Source organism: Numenius arquata, chromosome 7 (genome assembly GCF_964106895.1).
Source record: "Numenius arquata chromosome 7, bNumArq3.hap1.1, whole genome shotgun sequence".
NCBI lineage: Eukaryota > Metazoa > Chordata > Aves > Charadriiformes > Scolopacidae > Numenius > Numenius arquata.
The window spans coordinates 42,351,235-42,378,990 of NC_133582.1; the positions used below are offsets into that span (position 1 = coordinate 42,351,235).

The 27,756-nt window shown below is 38.1% G+C and overlaps 1 protein-coding gene across 1 annotated transcript; it reads left to right on the plus strand.

The window, feature by feature from the left end:
* The first annotated feature begins 541 nt into the window (after positions 1-541).
* NPHP3 (nephrocystin 3) lies at positions 542-27,166 on the plus strand. The gene is made up of 27 exons (XM_074150163.1): positions 542-895; positions 1,241-1,366; positions 2,627-2,777; positions 4,085-4,237; positions 5,594-5,727; positions 5,953-6,113; positions 8,000-8,147; positions 8,716-8,790; positions 9,348-9,527; positions 10,555-10,658; positions 11,254-11,368; positions 12,234-12,377; positions 12,925-13,022; positions 13,500-13,602; positions 14,210-14,292; positions 15,309-15,447; positions 16,250-16,414; positions 16,807-16,904; positions 17,644-17,766; positions 18,116-18,305; positions 18,448-18,689; positions 19,086-19,161; positions 20,327-20,454; positions 22,700-22,940; positions 24,855-24,980; positions 25,869-25,984; positions 26,191-27,166. The coding sequence occupies exons 1-27, from the start codon at positions 542-544 to the stop codon at positions 26,369-26,371; spliced, it is 3,954 nt and encodes a 1,317-aa protein (XP_074006264.1). The 3' UTR covers positions 26,372-27,166.
* The last annotated feature ends 590 nt before the right edge of the window (positions 27,167-27,756 follow it).

Consider the following 27,756-nt stretch of genomic DNA (forward strand, 5'->3'; position numbering starts at 1 on the left):
TGCCGTGCCCTCAGGTTAGCTCCTGTTTTTAAAACTAACAAACCAAACAAAAAAAAAAATTAAAAAACCTACAAAAACCCCCTCACATTTTCTCAGAGGAGCAGATTCTCGCCCTTCGGCCGCCGCCAGGCCCCTCCCGCTCACCATCACCGCTGTGGTTCCGCCTTCCCTCGGCCTTCAGGGGCCGTCGTGCTCCCCCTCCCGGGGAGCGCTGCTAGAGCGGCCCGGGAGGGAGCCTCCGCGGGACGGGACGGGAGGGGGAGAGGGAGGGCGGTAAGAAGCCGCCCCTCGGGCCGCCACCCTCCCTTCCTCGTCCGGCCGCCGCCAACGAGCGGGCCATGGCCCGCCGGCTCAGAGGGCCCTGCGGCTCGGCCGGGCCGGGGGAGCGGTGAGAGGCGCTGGCGGGGGCGAGGCGGGGAGCAGCCGCCTTCGGGAACGCTCCGCCTCGGGTATGTCCCCACTGTCAGGGCCCGCCGGAGGCGGCGGTTCAGCCGCTCGGTGTTAAAGCCTCACCTGGCAGTGGGCGCGGTCTCCCCCGGCCATGGGGACGGCGTCGTCCCTGGTGAACCCGGCCGGCGGGGTCGGGGAGGTGATCGAGGACACGTACGGCGGCGGTGGCGGCGAGGCCTGCGAGATCCCGGTGGAGGTGAAGCCCAAGGCCCGGCTGCTGCGCGGCTCCCTGCGACGCGTCGGGGCCTCACGGCCCGGCGGCCTCATCGGGGCCAGCTTTAAGTCGACGGCCTCGGTGCAGGAGCTGGAGTGCGTGGCCGAGTACGAGCGCTTGAAGAAGGAGTATGAGATCTTCCGTGTCAGCAAGAACAACGAGGTGGCCTCCATGGTGAAGAAGGAGGCCAAACTGGACAGGGAGAACAAGCGACTGCGGGCAGAGCTGCAGGTAGCTCCCGCCGCCCTCTCGGGCGAGGGGGCAGTGAAGGGCTCGTCCTCCTTCCCAGGAAAGCTGTGGCAGGGAGGTGATGGGTACAATGACTTTTCCTTTCCAAGGGAGGCAAAGTGCTGGGGAAATGGCGTATGCCTCAGTGCCATCCTAGTGAGCTGTCGGGGTGCGGTCAAGGTGTGCTTCTGGGGATGGGGACCGCACGGTGCGCAGCCGTCATCCCTAGAGTAAGGGGAGGTCGAAGGTGCTTGAATAATGTTGTAGTCAGACCTAAAAAGTAATCTAAAACCTTTTATCAGCGATTGCTTTCACTTAGAAAAAAAATGTTATGTTAAATGTTCTCAGGCACTTCAGAAAACTTACCAGAAAATACTTCGAGAGAAAGAAAGTGCATTAGAAGCTAAATACCAAGCCATGGAGAGAGCTGCTACTTTTGAACATGATCGAGACAAGGTCAAAAGGCAATTCAAGGTATGGATTGACTTTTCTTTTCCTGGGGAAATGGCCAAAAAGGAGATAGATATCACTGGGTCCGGTTCCCCCGATGAACTCTTTTCCAGTATCTTTCATGAGGACTTCTCCTTCTTAAAAACAAAGTAGAGTATCGTAGCTGTAGCTGCCTATTTTAAGATAATCCTGCCAGAACTTCTCTGTAAAACTGAGGAAAAAATAGAAAATAACTCTTTAAATATTAAAAGAAGAATATGCAGTGATGCATCTTAAACTAAATTCCTGTGTTATTTGAACAGAGGAATATATTCGTATTTGAGAGTGACAAGAAGACATGGGCTGCAAACTGACAAATGCTGAAGGAATGTATAAACACGGAGTTCCATTATTTCTGAACAAATTTTTTATATAGCATTGTAATGTTTAACACTTCTAGCTTACATTAAACAAAGGTGTGTATAGGTACATCTCCTTTGGCTGCTGAAATATGATAGCCGGTTAAAAACAAAAGCCGTTGCACTTTCTGGAGGGGTGACTTGAAAGGCCAAGCTGATGCTTCTGCTTTTCCCTTGCTCTAGATGATGACATTTCTGCCACCCAAAACAGGGTAATAGGTCCTGGTTTTGTACTTCTTGCAAGATTCTTGATATCTTTAATTGTAACAGGTGTTAATGGCTGGCAGGTATATAAAAAGAGGATTCATTCTGACCTTATTTAAGAAAATGAGACTTGAAGAAGATTTCATCTCTGAATTTAAATCTAGGTTTGTGATTTTTTCCCCACATGATGGTAATAGTTTACAAACAGGACAGCTGGAGATGCTTGATCACTTTCTATCTTAGGAAATTTGTATTTTCACAACAATAAAAAGTAAATACAAGATTATATGTAAGAAAATACATGGAAAAATAAAAGGGAACCTTTGAAAAATATTATTAACATGTAGTGATTTTACAAGACAATAAACTTTAAAAGATGAAGAAAGTTACTTGCCATTTTTAGTGAACTTCCCATACTGATTCTTACTTCTAACTTTGAGAACGATATGCTAAGGTTTAAAATGGTAAAATTTTAAAAATAGACAATTTTAAACTGTGTCTTCCTGCTCATTTATAGGTTCTTGGTGGCTTCTTGTTCACATTTTCATGCCTTTGCCTGCTAAATGAATGCTGGAAACTTATTTTTCCAATTGAAAGCAGATAACATGAATTCAGGAACTAATACTGAATTTTAAAAGATTTATGATTTGTATTTCTTTTTTATTTTCTTTCCTGCTCATAGATTTTTAGAGAAACTAAAGAAAATGAGATTCAGGACTTACTGAGGGCCAAGCGAGAGCTAGAAGCAAAACTTCAGAGACTCCAGGCCCAAGGAATTCAAGTGTTTGATCCTGAAGAGTCTGATTCTGATGATAATTGTACAGATGTTACAGGTGAGAATTTCATCCCCAGAATTTTGTGTTGGAACCTGACTGAAGTCTGTGAATAGAAAAGCACAAGACAAATATATATGTTCTTTTAAAAAAAGTTTTATTAGTCCAGGTGAAAAGCAACACAAGGTAGCTTAAAGGGTTAAAGCAGCTGACTCTACAAACTTTGTTTAGATTGTGGGACCCCCAGATTTCTGGTTTTATGAATGAACAGATGAAGAAAATAGAGCACTGTCTATACACAGTGACCTGAACACTTTTTTCTTCTGTGAACAATTCTAAGTTTTCTAGTCTTTTCTGAGTTTTTTGATTCTAGATTTGAGACATCATGTTCCAGAGGATCCAAAAAGTATACCTGAAACTAGAGGGAATCTTAGATAGGCTTATTGTCTATGGATGATGAAGTATGCCATCTCAGCTGCAGTACTTTTCAGAAGAGCAGAGTTAGATATTTAACAAACATAAACTAACCAAAAGAGTCATTTTACTGAAGAATTTTTGGAAAGGGAAGCCCTAGCAAACTTATTGACATAAAGAGGCAAAACCTTGTATATACTGTAAGAGGTATTTGGTAACGTGGGAAGGATTCAGATAGGTGTGTGATCCATCCACTGACTTTGTATCTGATTAAAAATAGAGCAATAATTGTAGCAGACAGTTAGAACCTTAACGCTCTTAAGGATGGCCATCGTTACTTCTTGCGCCATAAAGGGTTACTGAGGAAAAACTGCGTGCAAGTGCTGCTGCTTAACCTTTTTTTTTTGCTTATCGAGATATATCAACAGTCACATCTTGGCAGAAGTATAAATATGCAACCTTTAAAAGTAGAAATGTTTCAAAATGCAGTGATTGGCTTTTTACATAGCAATTACGCATTTTGTGAACTTTAGCGGTACAGATAGTCTCAGATATTTCAATCCTGAGCTACAGCCCCTTTATGCTTTTTCAGTGCTGGAACATTTCTGAACAAAAGTTGCCAATTTTGTGATGTCCACAAATGACTGCAGCAATACTGTGAACTGTTGTCCTGGTTTGTAATGCAAGTCAGCATTTGAACGCAACTGATGTGAGAGACCTATATAATAACAAATATTAGCAAATAATCTCATACTTACCAGCATGGCTTCTCGTTAACTTTGGACAAGTGCCCATTTAGAACTTCAGCACACAAAGATGGGAGCAAACCTGCTAAAGGAGAAAAAATTATGATCAGTGGCATGTGGCAGTAGGTTTCAGCTGAAGTATTTAAGACTGATAATTTACCTTGTTTTGTGAAAATTAAGAGTCGTTTTCTTTTTCCCCAATATTAGCTGCTGGGGCACAGTCTGAATACTGGAATGGAGGAGCTTTGGGAAGTGAGCCGTCTATGGGTAGTATGATGCAACTTCAGCAGTCTTTCAGAGGGCCGGAATTTGCTCATAGCTCCATAGACGTTGAGGGACCATTTGCAAACATAAACAGGGGTAAGTAATGGTCACTTGTTTTGCTGGGATTATCAGTATCTATGTAATTTTTTTTTCTCCATTCTTAAGTAATTCTTTTCTTTCTTAGCTCCTTTTCTGTCCGTTTTTGGGTAATTTGACTAAAGGGTTATTTTGAATTCTTCTTTGTGAAAATAAAAGGAGCTGTAGCTGTACATGCTAAGTTATGTTTAATACATTTGGTGACTGCCATATGTGCAGCAGTGATTTTAGAAACAGTAGTGAATAGTGCTTTGCTGTGAGTAAACCAAATACCATTTTATTGCTTATGTTGACTGAGGAAGATAGTGATCTTTCTTTCAATATCTGCTGGCATTCTTTTTTCCATTTTTATTTGAATTCTCTACATCCTGAGTGTGAGTGTGATGCTTGTGTTAGAATAAACTATATCCCTGTTTTTTTCATTGGATTTGCATGGAGTTTGAGTCTGCTTAGGGGACCATTCATGGAAATCTGATGACAAGACCAGGATGTCTGCATTGTTATGTGAATCGGTGTTAGATATTTTGTTTTCAGTAATTGTTGCTTTTGAACTTTGTTACCCAAATGGCCTCTTGTATGAATGTCTTCTGGTGCTCTGGTTTCCCTTACTATTGTCCTGCCATGGAACCCCTTCTGTGTATAGTTGACTTTGCTGGCAGTTTCTCCCTTTTTTCTTCAGTCCTTCAGGCTCTGATTCAGAAGTCTGTGCCTGCAGAGTAGGAGGGGAAGGTCTGTTCTGTGGTGGCTCCAGCTTCACACGCTAAGCCTTTCATCGTGCCATGTGGTAGTGAAAGGGGAACCTAGCCTGAAAAAATGACCAGCCACAAAATTAAGAATTTAAGAAAGTTTTAAACTTCATTGCTTCTATAGGGAATTGACGTACAATACTGTACTACAGAAAGGAATGGACTTTATCTAAAGAAGAGGAAGTCCCATAATGTTTTGCTGTCATTTATTCAGACGGTCTGATTGAAATACATGTAGATCTGGAGAAAAAATATATGCTTGATTATGAGTGATTTTATTATTCCTGCGTATTTTTACTTATTTTATAACTATCAGCTTGATTTTGTGGATACATTTAATCAATCCTATTTAAAGGAAATATCATTCTATTCATAATATTAATATATTTAACACTGTTGTTTTGTTACATTATCAAATTATGTGACGTTATCAGATGATATGGGTTCCTAAATTCAGGTTTTTAAAATTAAAATAGTTGAGTAAGAACGTTACTACTATTTTAAATAAAATGTAGTATTCCTAATGTTAAGAGGTGATGACATCTATTATGCAGTGTAACCACATGTGAAGATCTCTAGACTTCATTTTGATTTGTTTTTTCATTGGCAGATGATTGGGATGCTGCTGTTGCCAGTTTATTACAGGTTACTCCTCTGTTTTCCCACTCTCTGTGGAGTAACACAGTAAGATGTTTTATTATTAGTACTGATGAGACTCAACCAGAAGTGGACATCTTCATTAGAGTGAGTACCTCACAAACTTAAGCAAACTTATATGCTGTTTTGTTTCACTGTGATATTTATTCAGAAATTTGTCTAATATTTCTTGAAAACTTATAGTAGATGTAGCCTGATTTCAAGGAATTCAGGGGAAGAAACTGCACAGAGAAAAGAAACAGATTTATTTAGTAGGTCCTTAGCACTATGCAGCTTTAGTAATAAAACACCGTTACTCAAATTTGCTTTCAGAACTACTCACCAAAACTTCATAGAATCTGTGAAACAATGGGGTACTTCTTTCAAGTTGTTCATTTTTCAGCGGAAAATGAAAGGCCCCTTAAGGATGTAAGAAAATGGGAAATTGAAAAAAGTTCATTAGTCGTTTTGCTCCTGCATTTAACCTTGCCAAGGTAAGTATTTTCCAGACTGGTAAAGCAAATGGAAACTGGTAATTTATGCAGTGCATAGCTTATTAAAAAGTATGTGATGCTTTGCTCAGTACATTTCCTAAGCTAGTATCCTCTAAACGATACTTCTTCAAACTTCAGGTTTGCTAGTGCAGACACTTAAAATAATATATCAGATTTGTATCATTTCCTTTGTATTGTAGGTATGGATTTTCTTAAAATACAACATGAAAGATGTCTTTGTAATACAGAAATGTTTTGCTTTCCAAGATCAGCTGTGTGTCAAGTGTATTGCTGGAGTCTTAGGAATTCAGGATGGTTGGTGTGAACGTCCTCAGTATTTTTCATTTGCTTATCTAGCCTTACACTCTGTAGTATTTTGATTTTATTCTGTCACATATTATTTTCTATCTCTGGCTATTTTTAGACTGATTTCATGGCTCTCTTGTGTGGTACCTAACACTAGCTTTCTACAGCTTAATTTACTGAAGTTATGATGTTTTATGACAAATGGTGATGGAATGTGTTCTGTTTGTTCGGTGATTAATTTCCTAACCTTCTAGAAGAAGAAACATGACTTATTAAATGAAAAACACCAGACTAGGGATACTTTTAGAATTGTGTTAGGACTGTTTCTGTTACGCATTTGGGAATTTCGGGCAGATTTTGGTTTTGATGTTTGGAGGAGCGAGGAATGTCCTTTTGCTGAAGAAGAGAGGAAAAGGGGTTAGAAAAGATAGTATTATGATCACAGAGTGGTCATTCCAAAACATCTGTATGAAGGCAAGAATCTGAAAATACTGGTATATATTAAATTTCATAGTAGGGACAGATTTTTGAACTCTAGGGATTTCAGATACTGTTATATTATTAGAGCTCTTGTGTTAACTAGACCTCCTGTTTCTGTAAATAAAAGATCTATCTACAGAGAATTAAAGACTGGTTTAAGACTCTAGTAGCTAAGATTTACAGCAGTGGAGTGCTTCAGGGAATAGCCAGGTACCACAGAAGATGCTGAGTTGTTTTCTTAGAGGAATCCGACTAGAGCTGCCATACACTTCTGCTCTGGGAAAGATAATGTCAGCTGCTGAGGATATATTGACACTCCAAGGGGATACTGTTGCCAAATAACCCAGTTTTATGTATGTGGGTCATAGGAACGTTTAGGAACGGAATACACAAGAAAAAAAAACACAAAGGAGTGTTCCTGCCAACAGGATTGATTTAGAGAGTTTCTCTTAGAAAAACTGTGGTGAAAATTGTAGTGCTCATTTGAGAGATCCTGTCTGCTATTGTCAGCATCCCCAAGTTGCATAGTTCTTTGGAGCAGCAATGGATTGCTGGGAATGATATCCATGGATATCATTCACATATATAAATACAAAGTGCTGTTGAGTTTGGAGGTGTGTAATTCTCCTTTTCAACTCCTATAAATTGAAAGATTCTCCTACATCTGACAAATACTAAAGGACTTTTCCTAAAAATGTCAAGGAATAGGACAGAGCCTTCAAATAAGTGATGGCAGAGCATGTATATGATGCTTGTTAACTATGTATGAATCCATGTTCTTTCCATGCAAGGCAATTACCTTTCACTCTGCATATTGGTATGACAGGAAGGTCAACTTTTAATTTACAAAGTGATAATCATAAAAAGTAATAAATGGTTTTAATGTTTTTGGTACAAGTAGCATATATTTCTCTCTTAGCTGTTCCTTGCTTCAGGGTTTATCTTAAGTTCTCTGCTGAAATATTTGCTTGCCCTTTATTGTAAATAGATATGACTTTTGAATTAGATTTTGCAGTGAAACCCATCTTCGGAGCTTGTGTTGATTGAAGTGTTTACTACAGCAGTGTAATATAGCACAAGAATGCTGATTTCCAATCTAGTTGTTTGTTGGAGGACTGTGAAGAAGCCTTCTTGAGAAATCCAGAAGAAAAACCCCGGCTAATTTACCACAGAAAGGAGGATGGCAGAGTCAGCTCAGTCTCAGTGCAACAGTTAATTGAGCAAATTTCTTATGTGAACAAAGCAAAGGTATGGCATTTTAGAGACGTGAATTGTAAAAGGCTTACTTTCCTGCTGTAACCAACATTGAGTGCTAGTAGTCCCTGATTTTAGGAGAAATTGCATTACACTGATTGCTCTGGCTGCTCATTATATGAACAGATTGATGAAACTGAAATGTATGAATGATATGAAATTTTCATAAGCAGGGGAGAAAAAAAGCCACTGGATTTTCACTGAAAAAAAAATCCCTATGCTATAAGGATAGAATTTCTCACCTGTGTTTAGCCATTTAAACAGCAAAGTTATTTATCTAAGGTCCCTCTGTAGCCACTGAAGAGAAAGAAGTTTACCTCCAGAGATATTCCTCCCATCTGAAAATAGATCAGTTGGTATTTATTTCTCTCTACAGAGCGAACTGTTGAAAACAGCTGAAACTAGATGCCCAACTTTTAAAAGCTTAGGCAAAATGAATCCTACCTAGGGACTGCAACAGAATGGAATTTAAATGTGTTCCAGAATGTTTTTGTTGGAAGTCCTAAATACTGTTGCCGACTGGGTTCAGAGTTGCATCATGCTTTGCCGTTTACTTTTTCAGATGATTGATCATATTGGAGGTGTGGAAGAAGGAGCATATGAAATCTATAATTGTGTGGAAAAGATAATTAAACAGGTAGAGTACATGATGCATTTCAGCTTTTTCTGTTCCTAGTCTGATTTATGATCTTAAACGATGTCAGTATGATTACTATATGATACTGAGATGTAATTCAAAGGATCTTTTTGTGTTTTATCAGTAATATCTGGCAAGCAAAGGAATCTGCAATTGGAAAATAAAATCCAAAACTAAGCAGTGCTTTTGTGGACAAAAGCAGAAATAGCAGGGGAAAGGGATCTATTAGGGGCCTAAATACTGTTTTCATTTCTGTTTATCCATAGCGTAGAATAAGGAAAGATTGCGTAGTCCGTTCTCTCATCCTTCCTTGTGGTGGGTTGCTTCCACTATGAGAAGACTAAAACCAATGTCTTGAAACCTGTGCGTTCAGAGTTAACTTGCTTTCATCTAATTCCTCATTTATTTATGTTCTTGGCTAGCCTAAAAAAGAAATGAGTTACTGATATTAGCAGAGCTGCACTTGTATATGGTGGAATTGGGAATAACACCAAATGTGCCTGCACTGTTAAGAATGATAGTTGCAGTTTTCTCCATGCAATTTTCTTTTTACTTAGGATATATTGGGGTGCGAAACAACAGAACTAGAAGGCAAGGATTTGGGCAATAAGGAAGAGTCCACTGCTCCTGAAGAAGTTGTTTTTGGTGATGTGTTGTGGGATGCACATGATGAACAAGAACAGATGGAAGCTTTTCAGCAGGCCTCTAATTCAACATGCGAGCTGGGATTTGAGAAAGTAAGTACATTGGAAGTGTATATAGATGAAGAGAAAGTCATCACTCATTTCCATCTCTTATTAGGTAAGAGGTACTTCTACAGAAGAAGCTTTGTCTGAGAGCATTCTTGAGGCTATTGTTCCTTAGGTTAGAAGAAGCTATATGTCTTATATAGATGGCATATTCATTTTCTGGGAGAGATGCCAGTTTGTGTAGTGGTGTTACGTGTTGTTCATCTGTTTGATGAAGAAGCAAGTGTTGGAGAAAAGCACTGTAACAGTGTGCCAGAAGTAGGGTGTCCTCCTAGACTTTGGCTCTCAACAGAAAAGGCTGTGTATTTTACTAGCACAATTTTGTCTTTTACTTCACTACCCATAATATTGGCAATGGTTTGGAGGATTGTGCCATCTTTACTACATTCTAGAACAGGAAAAGAATAGAACATTAGTAGAAAAAATACCTACGTGTATCTTACTGTACCTCCACTTCTTTTTTGCAGACAAAATATTTCTCCCAAGTGGATGAAGGGTGGTTTTGGGTTTTGCTTTTGTCATCCTGAACTCTGCTAACAACATTCTTGGGCATTCATGTGGTGAAGGATAGCCTTTCTTTTAGGTGCTTAGTGCCTCAAAATATCATTCATGGCAGATGCCAGCTTTGAAGGCTTTGTCCTGGCAACCATATCCAATGCAGTGAAGTCGTTGGCGGGAAGAGCGGGTCGAGGAAGCCTGAACAAACGTAGTACCCATTTGCTTTACTGTTGTAACACTAATTCAGTTTATTAGCACTGAAAGTTCGATTTTAAACAGAATTTTGAAAAAAAAGTTTATTTGTTTTATGCTTTCTTTAAAAGGTGTAATAAATTCTGTGGTTTAAGTGTTTCATTACAAAATTTATTTCCATTTGTATGATGTTGCATTTCAGTAATTATTCCTTTAACTTAATAAATCCGTACATGTGTTTTGTATCTAGATGATTTACAATACCAAACACTATATTTCTCCCTTAAACAGTGAAATATGTGTAATGATTGTTTCTTTTTTATAGTATTTTGAACGTCTAAATGATCTAGTAGCAGCACCGGCACCAATTCCACCTCTGCTTGTATCAGGAGGACCAGGTTCTGGGAAATCTCTCCTTCTGTCAAAATGGTAGTTTAAACTAAAGTTGCTGTTACATTTAAAATATTGTATTGGTTTAATGAGAGGTAAAATGGGAGCATTTACAAAGCACTGAAGTTACTGAAGCATCCTGGAAAGATTTGTAATAATTGAGTAGCTAATTCCATCCAGACTGCCTTTAACATCTCTCTCGACTCCAATTGCAACATCCTACAGATCTGTCTGTGCACAGCATTACTAAGTGGTTTTGGTAGCTCAATAGTGTTGCCCTTCTCTGATACACAAAAGGGGTCGTTTGGAGTCTTTTTAATTTAAATAAAGGAAATATCAGACCTAATAATTTATAGAAATGCATTTCATGATCACTTGTAGGCTGGGATAAAACTTGTTGACATGAAAGTAAATTGGTAGTGTCATTACTTCTTGTAAGCTTAGCGACATGTGACTATCCAGTGCCAGGAAGGGCACTTATTAATGGCAAAAATGGAATCTGACATAAAAAGTTCAATTATAGCTCAGGAAGTGTCTGTCCTGTTTTCCTATTTTGTAAGATAAACAAACACCTTGTGCAAAATTATAGTCTGTTAAGTGCCTTTTTTTTTTTTTTTTTTACTTCTCTCATTAGGATTCAGTTGCAACAGAAGCATTCTCCAAACACTCTAATTCTTTATCACTTTGTTGGGAGGCCCATGTCTACTAGTTCAGAATCTGCATTGATAATTAAACGCCTTACTTTAAAGGTATGCTGTATTATTACATACCCTGCATTGCATGATTCTTTGGAAAGTGCCAGTGTGTGTATGTCAAAAGATAAAAATATCTACCAGTTTTTCTACATCAGTCAAGAGTAATACAAGCGTAAGGCATTACACTGGTAGGGACTCTGATCCTATACATTGACTGCAGATCAATTAAAAGCATCTCTGGGATATTCATAATAGATTGGCATTAGCAGTTATGCTTCCAGTGACCTATATTGATGGCTTATAAAACCATAGAAGCTTCTTCCAAAACGTCTTGCCATCTGGCCAATGAGAGAGGCAGGTGGTACATCTTCTGTCGATGTGTTCAGAAACCTGAGGCTGTATTCACCAGTTGGCACTACATTGTTCCTTCACTAGTCTCTCTCCTATGCTAATTTATTTTTTTAATTTTTTTGTTAGATATGTGAGGAATAAGTGAGGAGTATTTTTGTGCCAGGCTGTGAGCTTTCTTTTTCCTTCACAGGGTGGCGCTAAAGACCCTACAGGACTAAAACCTTAGGAAAATGAAATCAATTGTGCTGTCCTTGCAAATTTCTCATGTATTTTAGAAGTCTGCCTATTTAACCTGTGTAACTTCTAAGCCCTTTCAGTCTCCAAATTCCTTGTCCGCTGTATGTAAACTCAGGTTATCTCTAGAATTTACACAATGAGTTCAGTAAATATTCATTGTTCTGCATGTGCCAGCTTTCTGCATATACTACAAGGAAAGCATCCCATGTGAAAAATCGCCCCAAAATCACGTTTTGGATTTTTCTTTTCCTCTTGTATTTATAGGACTTCTTTCAACTGTCCTAGCTGATTTTTAAGGTAGAATTTGTTATATATGTTTATAATTCTGCAGCTTATGCAACACTCGTGGTTAGTGTCACCTCTGACTTTGGATCCAGCTAAACTTCTGGAAGAGTTTCCCCGCTGGCTGGAAAAGCTTTCTGCACGTCATCAAGGCAGCATTATTATAATTATTGATTCTATTGACCAAATACAGGTATGTTTTCTAAATATTTGTCAGTCTAAAGGAAACCTTGCCTATTATAACAGGCTCAGCTGTATCTATGTAACAGAAATATTAATGTTTGCTTTGCTCTAAAGAGCACACATAGAAACTAATTTTGCAAAAACTGCGAGTGGATTAAAATAGTCTTTAATTTTTATAGATAAAATTTGTGTTGGGTTGTTTTGTTTGGGTTTTTTCTTTGTAAATTTATTTTAACACCTTAATTTTTAAGCAGACCAGTTACTTTATTTATCCAAAGGCTCAAGGCTGTGAGCTGACTTCCTGAGCATGTAAAGAGCTTAGTCTTTGATGTGAATATTTCAACAATAGTATTCTATCTGCTTTTCAATGTACAGTAATGCTGACACATATCAATGGATCATTTAGTACTGTGTCAAGAACCAGACCATGAACGACTTTTTAGGACACTGGAGAATTTAAGGCTCTCTTCACTGAACTGTGCAGTTAATGAAATGTATCAACTTCTGGCATTGTTTTGAACAACCTTTGTATTAAGTAACCGAAACTTGTTTTTAAGCAAGCTGAGAAGCATATGAAGTGGCTGATAGATCCACTACCAGTGAATGTGAGAGTGATTGTATCAGTGAATGTAGAAACATGTCCACAGGCTTGGAGGTATGGTATTTTTCTGAGATGTTTCAAAGTAGCCTGGGTTAGAATTAATGTTTTAAATTACAGTTACTCGTTGAAGAGCAAACTGCCGAATTTGTCAAGACCTGGAGATTTTAGTTAAGGTTTTGCAACTATTGAGGGCAACAAAAGCTTCTCTGTTGTAACTGCAACGAGTACAGATTTTAGCTGTTGGGAAACCAGCTTTTTGTTTTACTGTTTTGGATCTATCCACATGACTATATAAAAGAGGATATTAAATGCAGTCAGATTCACATCAAGAACCACAATACCGTGATGTAGATCCAGAATAAGGCTAGGAGTGGAAATTTGACTTGTGATGACTAGAATTTCTTAGTAGTGGGGAATAGCTTCAATTACTGCTTTTATATAAATCTTTAAAAAGCTCTGGAACTTTGATGTCTTTTTTTCCTTTTGAGTGCTATTTAATAAGGTCTGAATATGACTTCTCTCTTATCAAAGGTTGTGGCCCACTCTTCATCTTGATCCACTGAATTCCAAAGATGTTAAATCTCTCATTAGCGCAGAATGTAACTCTGCAAACGTTAAATTGACTAAAGAGCAGGTATGTCCATTGCAGTTCATCTAAAGTACTTTATTCTGGTATAACTTTTAATGAAAACATGGAAAGATGAAATAAGTGCAGCTGCCAAAAGAAAGTATTATATTTAGCTAACTAAATACTACCGCTCAAGATAGCATGCAGTTTGAGTATTTTTACACCATGGCTCATAGCACTGAAACAGATGGAACAGCAGAAGTTATTAACATAAAACCAGTGCAGTTGCACATATTGCTGTAAAAGCTCTCTTTTATTTTAGAATAATAGAAGGTTTAGTATTGCATAATACTGTAACAATGATTGTCAGAGTGGGGAAAAAAACATATTTTAACTCTTTGCATTGGAGACCGATTCTATAAGGTAATCCTCATCTTGAGAGATGTAATGGTTAGATCCTAACTCTTTTCATCTTAAATTCAAAAGGAAACTTTCACTTATGTTCTCCTATAGCTAGAAAAACATGCAGTATTTTGTGCATTAGTTATCATGTCATAGTCTTCAGATGTTAGAGGTAGAAGCATATCTAGAACTTTTATTTTCTTGTCAAACAGTGAACATCGGTTGTGGTTAATTTCATCCTTGCTCACAGATTTTATTTAAAATCTTGTAGGAGAAGAAGCTTGAGAGACATTGCCGTTCTGCAACAACTTGCAATGCCTTGTATGTCACTCTCTTGGGCAAAACCATTGCTTGGTAAGTTGAGATGAAATTATTACATTCATCACTAGATTTGCAGACTTCAGGTAGGCTTGTTAGCATTTTGAAATACATTCATTTAACAAAGAATGAATCTTGTTAAGAAAAAACAGCAGAGCAGTTTTTTCTGCAAAAAAAAAAAAAGCAAAGTTTTCCGCAAAAAAAAAAAGCAAGCAAAGTTTTCCCCTTTCACTGACTGTGAATGCAATGGGAAGAAAAATCAGAGTATATGATATATTTTTTTTTGGTTTTCTGTTGTTCTGCTCTCTGGGTACATCAGTTGCTTCAATGGTTTTTAAAGGTATCCGGAGAATGTTGGTATTATTTGGTTAAACAGTTTAATTCAAGTCTATTGTATTTACTGATGTACCAGATAGTTTGCCTCATAGATTTTTAAGGCTAAAAGGAAGTTCAGCAACTGTTTAGTTTAACATCTTGCATATGGTACTTTGCCTGTAATTCCTGCTGTGGAGAAAATTAATCTTCCCTCTTGTGCAAGAGAATACTTAGTAAGTGCATTGGCTTATTATTAACCTAGACTTCATCTTGTTGAGAAAGATGCATTTTTAGTTTAGAGACTCCCAGAAGATGATACACTGATTGATAATTTACTCTAGGTGACTGATTTTCATTATTTTTTCTTTCTGTTTTATGTCCTAGAATGCTTAATTGCTCTTGAAAACGTGCTTTGTAAATGCATTAAATGAAACAGCAGCATGTGGTTTTATCTCTATCCAACCTGGTGTTCTTATTCTTATGTACTCCTGCTGGAGGAAAGAACACTGCAATGTACTTTTTTTTTTTTTTAAATAAAAATATTGCAGTTATTTAGAAAAATTGAACAAAATATGACAGAAAAAAATTGAAAAATATGACAGAAGGTGGCTTCAGGAATTGACCTATTCTGTGTTTAATCTCTTAAACCCAATAGGAGTTCAGACCTCTTCAGTAGTTTCAATTCATCTTACTCAGCCAAATTTCATATGCTAAACCATTTTTGTCCTTTTGCTCAGTGTTGGAAATACAGGAAATATTGATGAAACCCTTCAACAGTGTTTCCAGTGTCAAGACACAGTGTCACTGTACAGGCTTGTTCTGAGATCAATTCAAGGATCATTGCAGAGTGATAGAGAGAAAGGTCTTTTGAGAGAGGTAAGCTGAGAATGAGTTACTGTTTCTACAGGTAACATATACTCTTTGCTGTAAAGAGTTTTTCTTATGTTAAAAGTAAATATAAACTTATGTTAATTCATGTGTACGATTCAGACATTATTGTACTATTAGTATAGTAGGGACAATTTTATTAATTATATCTACTGCATAACTGTAGTCATAACATATGACTCCTTTGTGCTTAATTTCAACTAAGTCATTGTCTCACAAAACAGAACTTTTCCACTGTGATGTGATATAGAATTAGCACTTCCTTGCTGATCACTACCCTGATCCAATGATTAACTACATTGAGCATAGTAAATGTAGTCAAAACATGGTGTCTTGTGAATACAGGGCACCGCATATCAGATTTTTGATTCCTCTTCTATCTTGGCAGAATTTCCCTCTTGTGTGGAACACTTTTTGATTAGGACATGATACTCAATAATTGTTAGAAGTTCTTTGGCAGCATAAGTGCTGGCAGCAGAAGACCTTCAGCATATTTTACTTAGGTGGAAGTTCCTTATGATAATGTAGTTATTTTCTCCTGGTGTTTTAGAGGAAAGTCTAAGGAGCCATTTGTCCCAAAGTGCTTTATCTATTAAAATATTAATCCATTAGCACTGAGAACTCTTCTTTGAGGACAGAAGAGGGAAAGGGCTTGTGTAGGCAGGTTTTTTTCCCTTTACATATAAAGTTATACACAGTGATGCACAGTATTTTTCTTGGAATTTCGGTGTAACCAAGCTCTGCAGCAAATATTGCTAACTGTGTAAAATAATTTTTCTGCTTCATGTAGATACTGTGTGTCATCGGTGTTAGCCACAATGGTGTGAGTGAGTCAGAGCTGATGGAACTTTATCCTGAACTGTCTTCTGCAGTGTTAGCCTCACTCGTTCACAGCCTGCACAAAATGTGTTTGCTGACATATGGTTGTGGTTTGCTCAAGTTCCAGCACCTCCAGGTAAATTTTGTCATTCTAAACATGTGCAAGTGAAACTCCACCCCGTAAGACCCTGCTGTTTTCTAGATAAGTTCTGTTGTTAACTGCGTAGGCCATGATATGTTTGTGTTTGCTCATCCGTTTTCATTATCATTAGTTGTTAACTACATGTGTCCTAGAAAATACCACAAAAAACAAGCAGAACTGAAGGAGAAGGGAATATTATCTGAATAACTAGAGTTTTGGTCTTATATAAGTCAATCTAGTTGTAATGCCTTGTCATCAAAAGATTTTCAGTTCTACAACACAAGACATTTTTCATAAAGAAATCTTGCATAGCACCTTGTGTTTCATCAGCACTCAAAAAACTAAATTAAATGCATTCTCTTTCTCTCAATTATACTCTCTTGCAGGCTTGGGATATGGTGAGACTAGAGTATATGGAAGAAGGTGAAAATGTTATTTCTGCCTATAGACAAAAACTAGTGGAATATTTCACCATGCAGCTAAGGTGGGTCAGAATTCTTCAAGATCTGCTAAATTGTTGGCTTTATGCCTCATGTATATTATTGGTTTTTTCATATAGCTTCTTTGACTCAGTTTTGGAAATTATTATGGCAAAATAACTCTGCAAAACCCTAGTTGTCCGTTTAGCAGTTTATTATTGATATATTGCTTTGTAATCTTGGAAAAGGTTGAGGACTATGGAGGGGAACGGGCATATAATAAAGTTATAATGTGAAAAGGTAGGGCATGAATTTAAACCACATCAGTTATTTTGTGGTAACTGACCCCATGTGGATTTTTAACTCCCTGTAAATTCTAGGAAATTTGAGGTTGCTTAGAACTTGAAGAAGCAGCAGAAGACCACTTGGGTTCAGCAAGCAATTAGCACATACAGAAGAGGAGGTCCAGGAGAACAGCTGAAAAGCTACAAGTTCATATCCAGATTGAAAACTGATTTGCACTTGCAGTCCTGAGTTAGCGCGTCCCAGCTGTGGGCTACTGCTTACTGCTTTTTTAGAGCACACACTGTTGGGTAGCAGAAAGCCAAGAGGGCCACAGCGTGCCAGGGAAAGAAGGCACAAATTAAAATGAAGATGTGTGAAAATGGAATACATAGGTCTTATAGTAGTCTGTTTAGATGTTCATGTATTGCAATTGTATACTTGCCTAGTTTTCACATCAAAATTGACAAGTTCTGTTAGGCCTCTCAGAGTTTTAATTTTGATTTGCTTTTCTTTCAATAGTCGAGACCGAGTGACATGGAGAAGTGCGGATGAACTTCCCTGGCTCTTCCAACAGCAGGGTGATAAGCAAAAGCTGCACAAGTGTCTTTTGAATCTCTTTGTATCCCAAAACCTTTACAAAAGGTACAAAGGTAGCCACTGCTTTGACAGTTATAAACATTTTGAAGTATTTTTTTGTCATTATAAATTGGAAAATGGGAGATACAGATTAAAAGAACCTAAATAGTAGAGGCTGAAATGCTAAATGCTGTTGTCATATAAATCATCTGGTTTTTTTAATCTGTTACACCTGGGGGTTGGTAAAGGGGTACATACTGCTGTTGAGCCGCATTAGTCTCCATGGATTGTCTCTGTAGACACTCTAGCATAAAGACAAAATTCATGCATATGGCCCTTCTCTTCTAAGCTAGCATCAGTCTGAATAGAGGGGTATCAAAGATAAGATGAGCTTCTTATTTCCTTGTTAAAACAGGGGACATTTTGCAGAATTGCTGAGTTACTGGCAGCTGGTTGGGAAAGATAAGAGCTCTATGGCAGCTGAGTATTTTGACTCTCTGAAAGAATATGAAAAAAGCTGTGAGGGAGAGGAAAGTATGATCTGCCTGGCTGATCTTTATGAGACCCTGGGACGGTTTCTTAAGGACCTAGGTCTTCTCAGTCAGGTAAGTACACTTAGAGATTGTTGTAAAAGCAAGGAGGCAAATTAAGCAGAGCTCAGTGTGTGATTTCTGTTGCAGTTGTTAAATTATTGTAGCATACAGGATGCCGCCTGCTGCCATCGTATTCTGAACTTCGTTGTTACAGGCTGTGGCGCCTCTGCAGCGGTCTCTGGAGATTCGAGAGACTGCGCTGGATCCAGACCACCCAAGGGTGGCGCAGTCACTCCACCAGCTAGCAGGAGTTTATGTTCAGTGGAAGAAGTTTGGAAATGCTGAACAGCTGTATAAACAGGCACTGGAAATCTCTGAAAATGCTTATGGAGCTGAACATCCTCGGGTAGCCCGCGAACTTGATGCACTTGCAACTTTATACCAAAAGCAGAACAAGTAAGATTAACTACACTGGTGTTTTTCTTTCATGTGGAGGTGGTACAAAAACAGCAGCAGACATTTTCTTCCTGAAGCTAGAATGTTTCTTTTGTTCTTTTTTAGAGTTTCATAACTTCCAGTGCAACCATGAGCATCCCCTCTGTATTCTTGTAGCAGGTCACCCAGTAGGGGACAACAACTGTGCTTAGTTTAACCGCAGACTTCTAACGTGTTAGAGATAAAGCGGGACCATTGTCTGGCCCTAGGAATTTTGGACGTTTTTATCTGTGACAAGAAGTGTGATTTTTTTCAAGATTCTTAAATTCTGCTTAAATTTGTAAACTCAAGTAACTTAGAAGCTTTCCAGGATACTCAGTGATGCTACATTTGGTGTTCTTCTAACACTGTTTTCAGATATGAACAAGCTGAGCAACTGAGGAAAAAGTCCTTCAAAATCCGCCAAAAAGCAGCAAGGCGGAAAGGCAGTCTGGTAAGGACATTTTTAATATTTAAGAAAAAAGTGCAGGACATGTTGGGACTCTGCTAAGTAGATGATAAAATGTGCCTGCAGAGCTGACAAAGCTCCCATGTTTTTCATAATCGAGGGCATAAGTAGTGAAGTAGCTTAGCAGCAGCTTTGGTACCTGCCCTTTCAACTGTTGGAAGTGGAGATGCATCAGTACAACTGGCGTGGAGTTGAGAGAAGTAGAAAAGGAGTAAGTGGATAGTTATATTTCAGGGCTGCAGATTTACTGCTGATACAATTGGCTGTCAAAATGGCGATGGAAAAAGGTGTTCTCTGGTGAGGCATTTATCCTACAAATACTAGTGAACGCAGTGCTTACTGCAGCGGATAATCCCAGTAATATTAGGTGCCAAACTGAGTTTTTTCCTTTTTTTTTTTTTCCTTTCCCTCTGTTTTTTTTAGCTGCAGGGTTTCTCTTGTCATTCTTGAGCTAAGGGTTTGTTTCTCATGTAGTGTCTGTGCTATGAGAGTTGAGCTGGTAACTCCAGAGCTCTAGGTGTAGCTCTAACGAAAGTAGTGAAAAGCCATAAAAATTTTTGCTGTTTTCATAGTGCTTAAATACAAATTAATTTGGGTCATGAAGATTTGGTCCATTTTTGTAATGAGTTCTGTTGCAGAAATATTTTTATTATGACTGCAAAGATCAAGCATAAGGTGGAACATTTAACAAGGCTGCACTTTTTACCTGTAATTAACTTTGCGTGTAAGTATTAGCTTGGCAGACAATTTTACAAAGATCCACATAAAGCCTTGAGTAATACGTTATGTGTATATGGCATTTTGGATAGGAGATTAACTCGATTTTAAGTTCTGAGCCTATAAACTTAAGAATTTGATCTGAATGGGTTATTTGATCTGTGGAGTTTAGGCAAGTTGGCACGTATGATACAGGGAAAATGGAGCTGTGCAACAGTGCAGTAACTTAAATTTCCTGGAAGGATGTTTGGTAAAATTCACTGTTAGATTGTAAATAAGTAGAATGCCTATGTGCCATTTAGCTTGAAAACAGGATTTATGTAGGATTATTGTGCTCCTTTGGCACCAAACTGAGTCTCTTGATTTTCTGTCTTCAGTTGTAAACTTAAAATGTCATGGTGATTGGCTTGCATTACCTTGTGCTTTGCTGTAGTGTGGCTTTGCTCTCCTGCGTCAAAGAGCCCTGCAACTGGAAGAGCTGACGTTAGGCAAGGATACACCAGATAATGCTCGAACCCTCAATGAGCTTGGAGTCCTCTATTACCTGCAGAATAATCTTGAGTAAGTTGTATTAATAGTGACACATCCACTGAGCGTTCTCATAGATGTAAATGGAAGCAAAGCATGGAGAAATAGCATTAAAGGTAGACACATGATCAAACACTCATTATGGTGCTATCCCTGATTCATTCTGCTGGGTTTTGTTTACTGTGATATTCACTCATATTCTCTCGAGTTGATGCTGTTAGCGTCTGAGTATTTAGTAAGTCAGTGCATTTCCTGCATTCAACATTGGTGTTCCGCAGTTAAAATTAACTAGCCTTTCTTGCAAATACCAGTTCAGTTTCAGTATTTTGTGACCCTCCTTTGTAGTGTTCATCCTTGAACTGCAGGATTGTTGTTTTTCTGTGAAAAACACTCAAAATTAAAAAAAGAAATCATGAGTTAAATATTCACAGTACTTGTAATCCTCAGGCTTTTACCCTGCTGACCTTTTTAAGGGCAAAAGAGGACAGAACAGAACACAGCAGAAAGAGATAAGCAGAGATATTGAAGAAGGGGAATAAAAGGTGCAGAACATTTCTGATTGCATGGTTAGCCACTCTTCACATCAATTTCTTCAGTCCACAGAGTAGTCTAAAACTGTGTGTTGTGAGGGAATTGTAAAGTCACCTTGAATCTCACTCTACTGAACTGAGTCGTTTCAGAGAAGAAAGAAAGTACACAGCAAAAAAGCACGGAGTAACTTCTGGAAGTATTTTTATGTTCTTCCTATATCTGACATATATGTCACCAGTAGTTTTTGGATAACTACAGAAGTATATCATAGTTTAGGATCTGCACACAGAATCTCTGTTAAATGCAGGACCTTTACAGTGAAGGAATTGATTTGTAACAGTTGATGGAAATGTGGGGGTTTTCGTTATTTTACCCTCATGAAGTCACACCAAAGTGAGTGATTAGAGAGGAGTGATATCTAATCTCATACAAGATCATTTTCTATTCCACATTACTCATACATGGCTCCTGTACAACACAACCTACTTCTAGAGTAACCATATCTCCACTATTTCATAGGTGAGCAAAAGTATAAATTTTGTTCTAATGAAGGTTTAAGTCATTTTTTTAATGATATTGTGGCTCGGTTCTGAATCAGCAAGTCCGAAACTGAATTTTTTGATCATTTGATGCAGTTAGGATGAAATCAATGGTACAAGAGTGTGTCACTTTATTAGTTGTTATATGTTATATCACACATCATCCTCTAGCCCTTATATAGAGTGAAGACCTTTTGACACTTGTTGAAGAGCTCCAGAATTGAACCTACAGTTCTGTGTATAAATTGTCTTTTTTTTTTTTTTCTGTCATGTGAAATGGATTTTTTCCACTTTACTGAGTTGACCTCTTGGGAATAGTGTCACACAGAATTTGCGGGTATGTCAGGATGACAAACTGCCTAGTTTTAGTGGGTGCTGCCAGTATTTTATGGGGATCACCCATTGTTTGTGATAGAGGAACTGCTGTAAATCTGTAATGGAATAGTAGCATGCTAAAGTGAGATAAAATGTGCCTTTCTGATAGGGAAACACTTGACTGGTGGCATTACAGAGTCTTTTCTACTTTGTCACTTCTAGACGGATTCTACTATGAGAATCTAGCTCATGTTTCCAGTCTCTCTTGGTATGAAAGCTGTCTGCTGAACCTTGTAATATGTTTTATATTTTTTAAATTTACTTGAAGAATGTGTTGTGTGTTCTGAACCTTTACCTCGCATTCCACTGCTACTACTTTATCCACGGGAGTACATGACTGTTACAAGGTTTTGCCCAGAAGTCAGTAGAATGTTTTGAATAAGGAGGAAGGATTACCTGCGTAACTGAAGATGTAGGCTGAATTAAAGAAAAGATAACTGTTGGTGTAGTGTAATATTTGCTGAAATCTGCTAGACTGGCATTTCAGTCCTTTACAGGGGGACTCAAAGTTTGCAACTATTAACTAGCTCTCTGTCTATATTCTTATGCCATAGCAGGACTATGGCTGGGAGGTGTCCCTGCCCATGGCAGGGGGGTTAGAACTCGATGATCTTTAAGATCTCTTCCAAGTCTAACCCTTCTGTGATTCTATGGATAGCTTCTCACTGAGTAATGAACTGCTGCTCCAGCATTCGCTTATTCCAGGGAACATTAGCGACATTACCAGATGTCAGTATCTGTGCAGTTTCCAAGGCTGAGTTTGTTCTGTTTCATACAGCCACTTCACAGGTGTTTCCTGCTTTAAAATATTGCTGAATGAATGTGTTCTGCAGGACAGCAGAGCTTTTCCTGAAGCGCTCCTTGGAAATGAGAGAGAGAGTCCTGGGGCCCGACCACCCAGACTGTGCGCAGTCTTTGAACAACCTGGCAGCCTTGTACAACGAGAAGAAGCACTATGACAAAGCAGAGGAGCTCTATGAAAAAGCTCTAGACATCAGGAGGAGAGCGCTGGCTCCAGATCATCCCTCCTTGGCTTATACTGTGAAACACCTGGCAGTGCTGTACAAAAAGATGGTAAACACAAGCCTCTTAATTTTTCTCGTTGCCTAAATGAACTGTAATGCCTTGCATCGTTACAGTCTTCAATCCAAAAGGAGTAGGGTGTGGGATTTTTGTCAGCCATTGGTGTTCTACACACATTTGACACAATAAAAGATGTCAAGTGGCCTCAGTCTGTTTCCAAAAAGCCCAGTAGCTTTTTCCAAACACACTTTGCTTAAAGAAGAGCTATTTATGAATAATGTCTACAGTGTCCTGCATGCTCAGTGTTCACCATGAAGAATTTCTGATTTGATTAAAAGCCAGCGTTTTGGCTGCAGTGAGGGAAGCTCTTCCCACCTGTATTTGAGTTCTCCACTGTCTGCTATGTGACATCCACAAACAAGAGTTTGGTCAGATGTGTCTTAATGAAAAAATCATGTTTTAAGAATAGTCCTTTCTACACAATGACCTTGAACTTTACAGTCAAATTGAGAGTAACTTGAAGGCTCTGGAGGGAGATCGGACTTTACAAGTAAACTGTCTGGCTGAGCCACCTCCAGCTTCTTTTGATTCACTGGAAGATAAGAGTTATTCCCCTCTGCAATGCACTAGGGGGATAACATAAACAGTAGTATAAATTTCTGTGTTTCATCACTTCAAAATGTTTTATAAATATTTGTGTTTGCAGATGGTCATTCTAACCACTTGCTGTCACCAGTGTAAGAGAGATGTAAGCTTTCCAGCTGTTGAACCAAGATCAAATTCACAGGATGACAAAATTTTTTTTTCTTTTATTTTTTCACATTTTACTATTCTTCAAAGAGAAGGGGTTCTTGGAGATAATCTCTTGGATTAAATGCTCCTGAGTTTTTGCTCAATAATTTTTACCTGCTAGTGTGTGCATGAAATTGTTTGGGCTCATGTATTCTCTGCTCACTTCAGCTTCTAATTTTGATGCTGCTAGAAACTGGAAAAGCACTCAATATTTGCATCAAACAGCTCTTTGCTAGTTTGAAGAGGCATAACTTAAAATCCATGGTGAACTGGTGACGCAGGGAAGAGTGGAAGAAGAGAAGGGACAGGAATCAGATGTAGACAATGACAATTATTTATAAATAGGTGTTTATTCAAGATTAATTACTGATCGTTTTCAAACTGTGGCATGGTAATGCTTTGAATAAATTTTGCAGTTACAGTGAACCATTATACAGTGGATGTTTGCAGTTTTTCATTTCTAATTGCTATTAAATATGAGAATTCACATTCGAACAATAGAAGCCTAAGCATACTTCTGAAGTATATCCAGTTAATGGGTGAGCAGATTCAAATTTGGAGGAAAAAAGATTTGCTGGATAAAATCCATAGTAAAGCTGGTTGGAATATGAGAGAGGTATTTTAGAGAAACCAAAGTCAAGAAGCCAAAGCCTCAATGGCATTGGGCACTGCAGGGCTGTTCCAATGGAGACAGTGTGAACACTTCAATAAGCAGAAAACTGCCCAAAAGCTAAGGCAGCTACATTCCCATTCCCATATCACCAGCAAAAGTTAGGCCCTCTAAGACAAAAAAAGGAGCTCTCTGCTCTTATTTAGGGCAGGATAAGGAAATACAAATGGAGAAATTATTTGGATAAAAGTACAACTGAAAATTCTTTTTAACAGCTTTCTCAATGAGACACTTGTGGGAAAAAAAAAATTAAAAAAATAAAAAATAGACATTACCTGAGAAACACATTAACTGGGAATTGAATATGCTCAGTATTTTGGAAAATTAGGTCCTAATAAACATTCACAATAAACAGTCTTTGCAGAATATAACTGCATTAACCAAAGTTAAACCCTTATTCTGGAAACGGTTATATCTTCTCTAAGGCTGTTGGTTTAAAAGAGACTTTAGTGTTACCGTTTTGACACAGGAGAACTGAATCACCTTTCCCCTGTTATTTCTAGGGAAAACTTGACAAGGCTGTTCCTCTGTACGAACTAGCGGTTGAAATCCGACAGAAGTCATTTGGCCCCAAACACCCCAGTGTAGCAACTGCTTTGGTGAATCTGGCCGTCCTTTATTGTCAGATGGTAAGTTTTTCATGTCTTACATGTTTGTTATTTCTGTCTTAGACTTTTTCGTGATTTGTACCTAAATGATACTGAAGAAACTTGATCACATTTAAAAGGGAAATTCCTTATGAGAATTGCAAGTTCTTAGGTTCCATTATAAAACTTGAAAGGATATTTGGCAAGGAAAATGTGTGCAGGGAACAGATAATTGCTGGGACTGGTATTTTACAGGAACACTCGGGCCAACGCTCTTTAGATAATTCAAAATACCCACATGCTTTATAAGACTAAAGCTAGAGTACAGCGTTTTCAGCACAGTATGAGGGAACACAGCTCCACCACCGATGTGGAGGGAAACATAATCCTTTCAAATTTATGTCTCTGAATGAAGAGTGCCCACCTTCATCAACTGCAAGTCTGTGTAATTAAAAATCTGAGAAAGCTGTAGACTTCCTAGTCTACAACTACCATGAGATGCAAAGGAGATGCAATCAACTTGCCGAATTCCTTACGTAGCATCAATAGGAGTGACTTGTAGATTGTTCTCTTGTTTTCTGTATTTCTGCGATCTGCATGTCTGATTTTAAACAGGGATTAAAGCTGCCTTGGGTAAAATTAAAGAGCATTTGGTAACTCAAAACTTTCAGGACTGAGATTTTGAAAACTGCCTAGGAAGTTCAGACCCTAATTATAATAATATTAGCAGGAATTGCATTTGCAAGTGCAAGCCAATTGCTTTGGCAGTCTCAATTATCATCCTCATCTATCAACAGTATCGAGACCTTAAAACACCTATTTTGGTTAAATATGCATGACTTTGTATCTAGGATGGGTTGATGCAATGCTGGAAAAAAGAACAGTGAATGTAATATATGTCTATAACAAACAACTTTCTACTACCCAAAGAAAAAGCAGGTCGAAGCTTTACCTCTTTATGAACGTGCATTAAAGATTTATGAAGACAGCTTTGGCCACATGCACCCTCGGGTGGGGGAAACTCTGAAAAACTTGGCTGTACTAAGGTAAGATTATATGCTTTAGCCCTATAAAAGCAAATTACTATAAGAATTACTGGATGAAACAAAAACATCCTGGACTTGTGTACTTATTAGGAAAGCGGAGAGCCCTAAGTGCAATTCGTTGATAGCATGGTGAGCATTTCAGTTTAAATGAATCAAGAGTGTTACTGTATTTGCTTGTTTCAACTTCGTTTTACTCTTCTTTAAAGCTACGAAGGGGGAGACTTTGAGAAGGCAGCTGAACTTTACAAGAGAGCTATGGAAATAAAAGAAGCGGAGACTTTGTTGATAGGTGGAAAAGCAACTTCTCGACACTCATCGAGTGGAGATACATTCAGCTTAAAAAGTGCATTATCACCGAACATTTTCCTGGATCATGGACAAAGGTGATATAAACCTGTGCAAAGAAAAGGCCGTCTCCATTGCTATTTTAAAGCGGACATAAACTTATTAAGAAAATCTTATTTTTTCTGGGATAACATACTATTTTGGGACCGACACCTGTCTTCACGAATGACAGGGAAACAAGTGTTTAAGCTTGAAATCCTTCCGTGTTAACTTTGCAGACTGTATGGTAGAAAGCGAGCTCCTTTCATTGTATATAGATATGCACAGTAGTTACTAGCTCAAGTTATAGCTAATAACAAAAACGTTTGGATTTGATACCTCACAGCCTAAGTGCCAGGAGTATAACAAGTTGAACCAATTCTATATACTCTATTGGGTAGTACTTCTATGTTGTAACAGCCTGGCTTAGAGGATTTGTATAGTTTTGTTTCATCAATTCTTTCTACCTTTCCAAAAGCTTTTAAAGTTGTTTCTGAATAGATAGTAATTTTGGAAACGTCAGCACACTGTTCCACCCCAAGCTTGCCCTGCAGGGTGATTTCAGCTTTAAGCAAACTTCATTCAAGGGCCTTGTGCAAAAAATAACTGGTTTCCTCGGGAAGCTAATATATCTCAGTATCTCATCATCTACAGTTAAGGCTGTTGTCAAATTCAACTGTGTTCAGTAAAAATACTTCCAGTGAGGAACGAGAATGAAGATGGTTATGAACAGGTTCCCTGTTGCGCTACTTTCACTATTTATCTCATTGAATCCCTTAAAATGCAAGAATGTTTGTATTAGCTGGAAGAAATCTAGGGATGCAAAATAGTTTGTGATCAGATAAAGAGATGGTAATCAAATCTACCTGCCTGTTGCGTTTCTTAATACCTTTAGTCATCTGGAAAAATCAATTTGAAGTCTGTTCTCATTTGGTGAATAAATCCATGAATCCATTTAAATACATACTAAAAAAAGACTTTTGATAAAAAATTGGACGTAATTGAACAATTAATTGAAACCTCACTAAAATGTTTCAGAGGTAGCTGATGTAAATATTTATTTGATCCAGTTTGAAAAATGCAAATGGCCTTTACCTCAAACACCTCCACAGTATTTTTTCCTTTTTAGAGCAGCTATAACCCCTTTCAGCCCTTGTTCTGGTTGGAAGGAATTTAATATTTTGGTAAGGCTGTAACTTGGCAAAAGAAACAGTATATAAAACTGATAGAACAAATAGAAACCAAATTTGGGTTGTGTGAGAATAAAATTTAGTTGAAAAGGAATTAAAAGGTGTTACAATACAGCAAAAAGAATTGACACTTTTATAGGTCTCTGTATATTTTTCTCTTACTTCAGAAAATGGGTTTTTAATCAAAGAGACTTTTCCCACTATATTCCGGACACCTTGAAAAATTGTGAAAATTTGAAAGTTTCTTTACAGGACTGT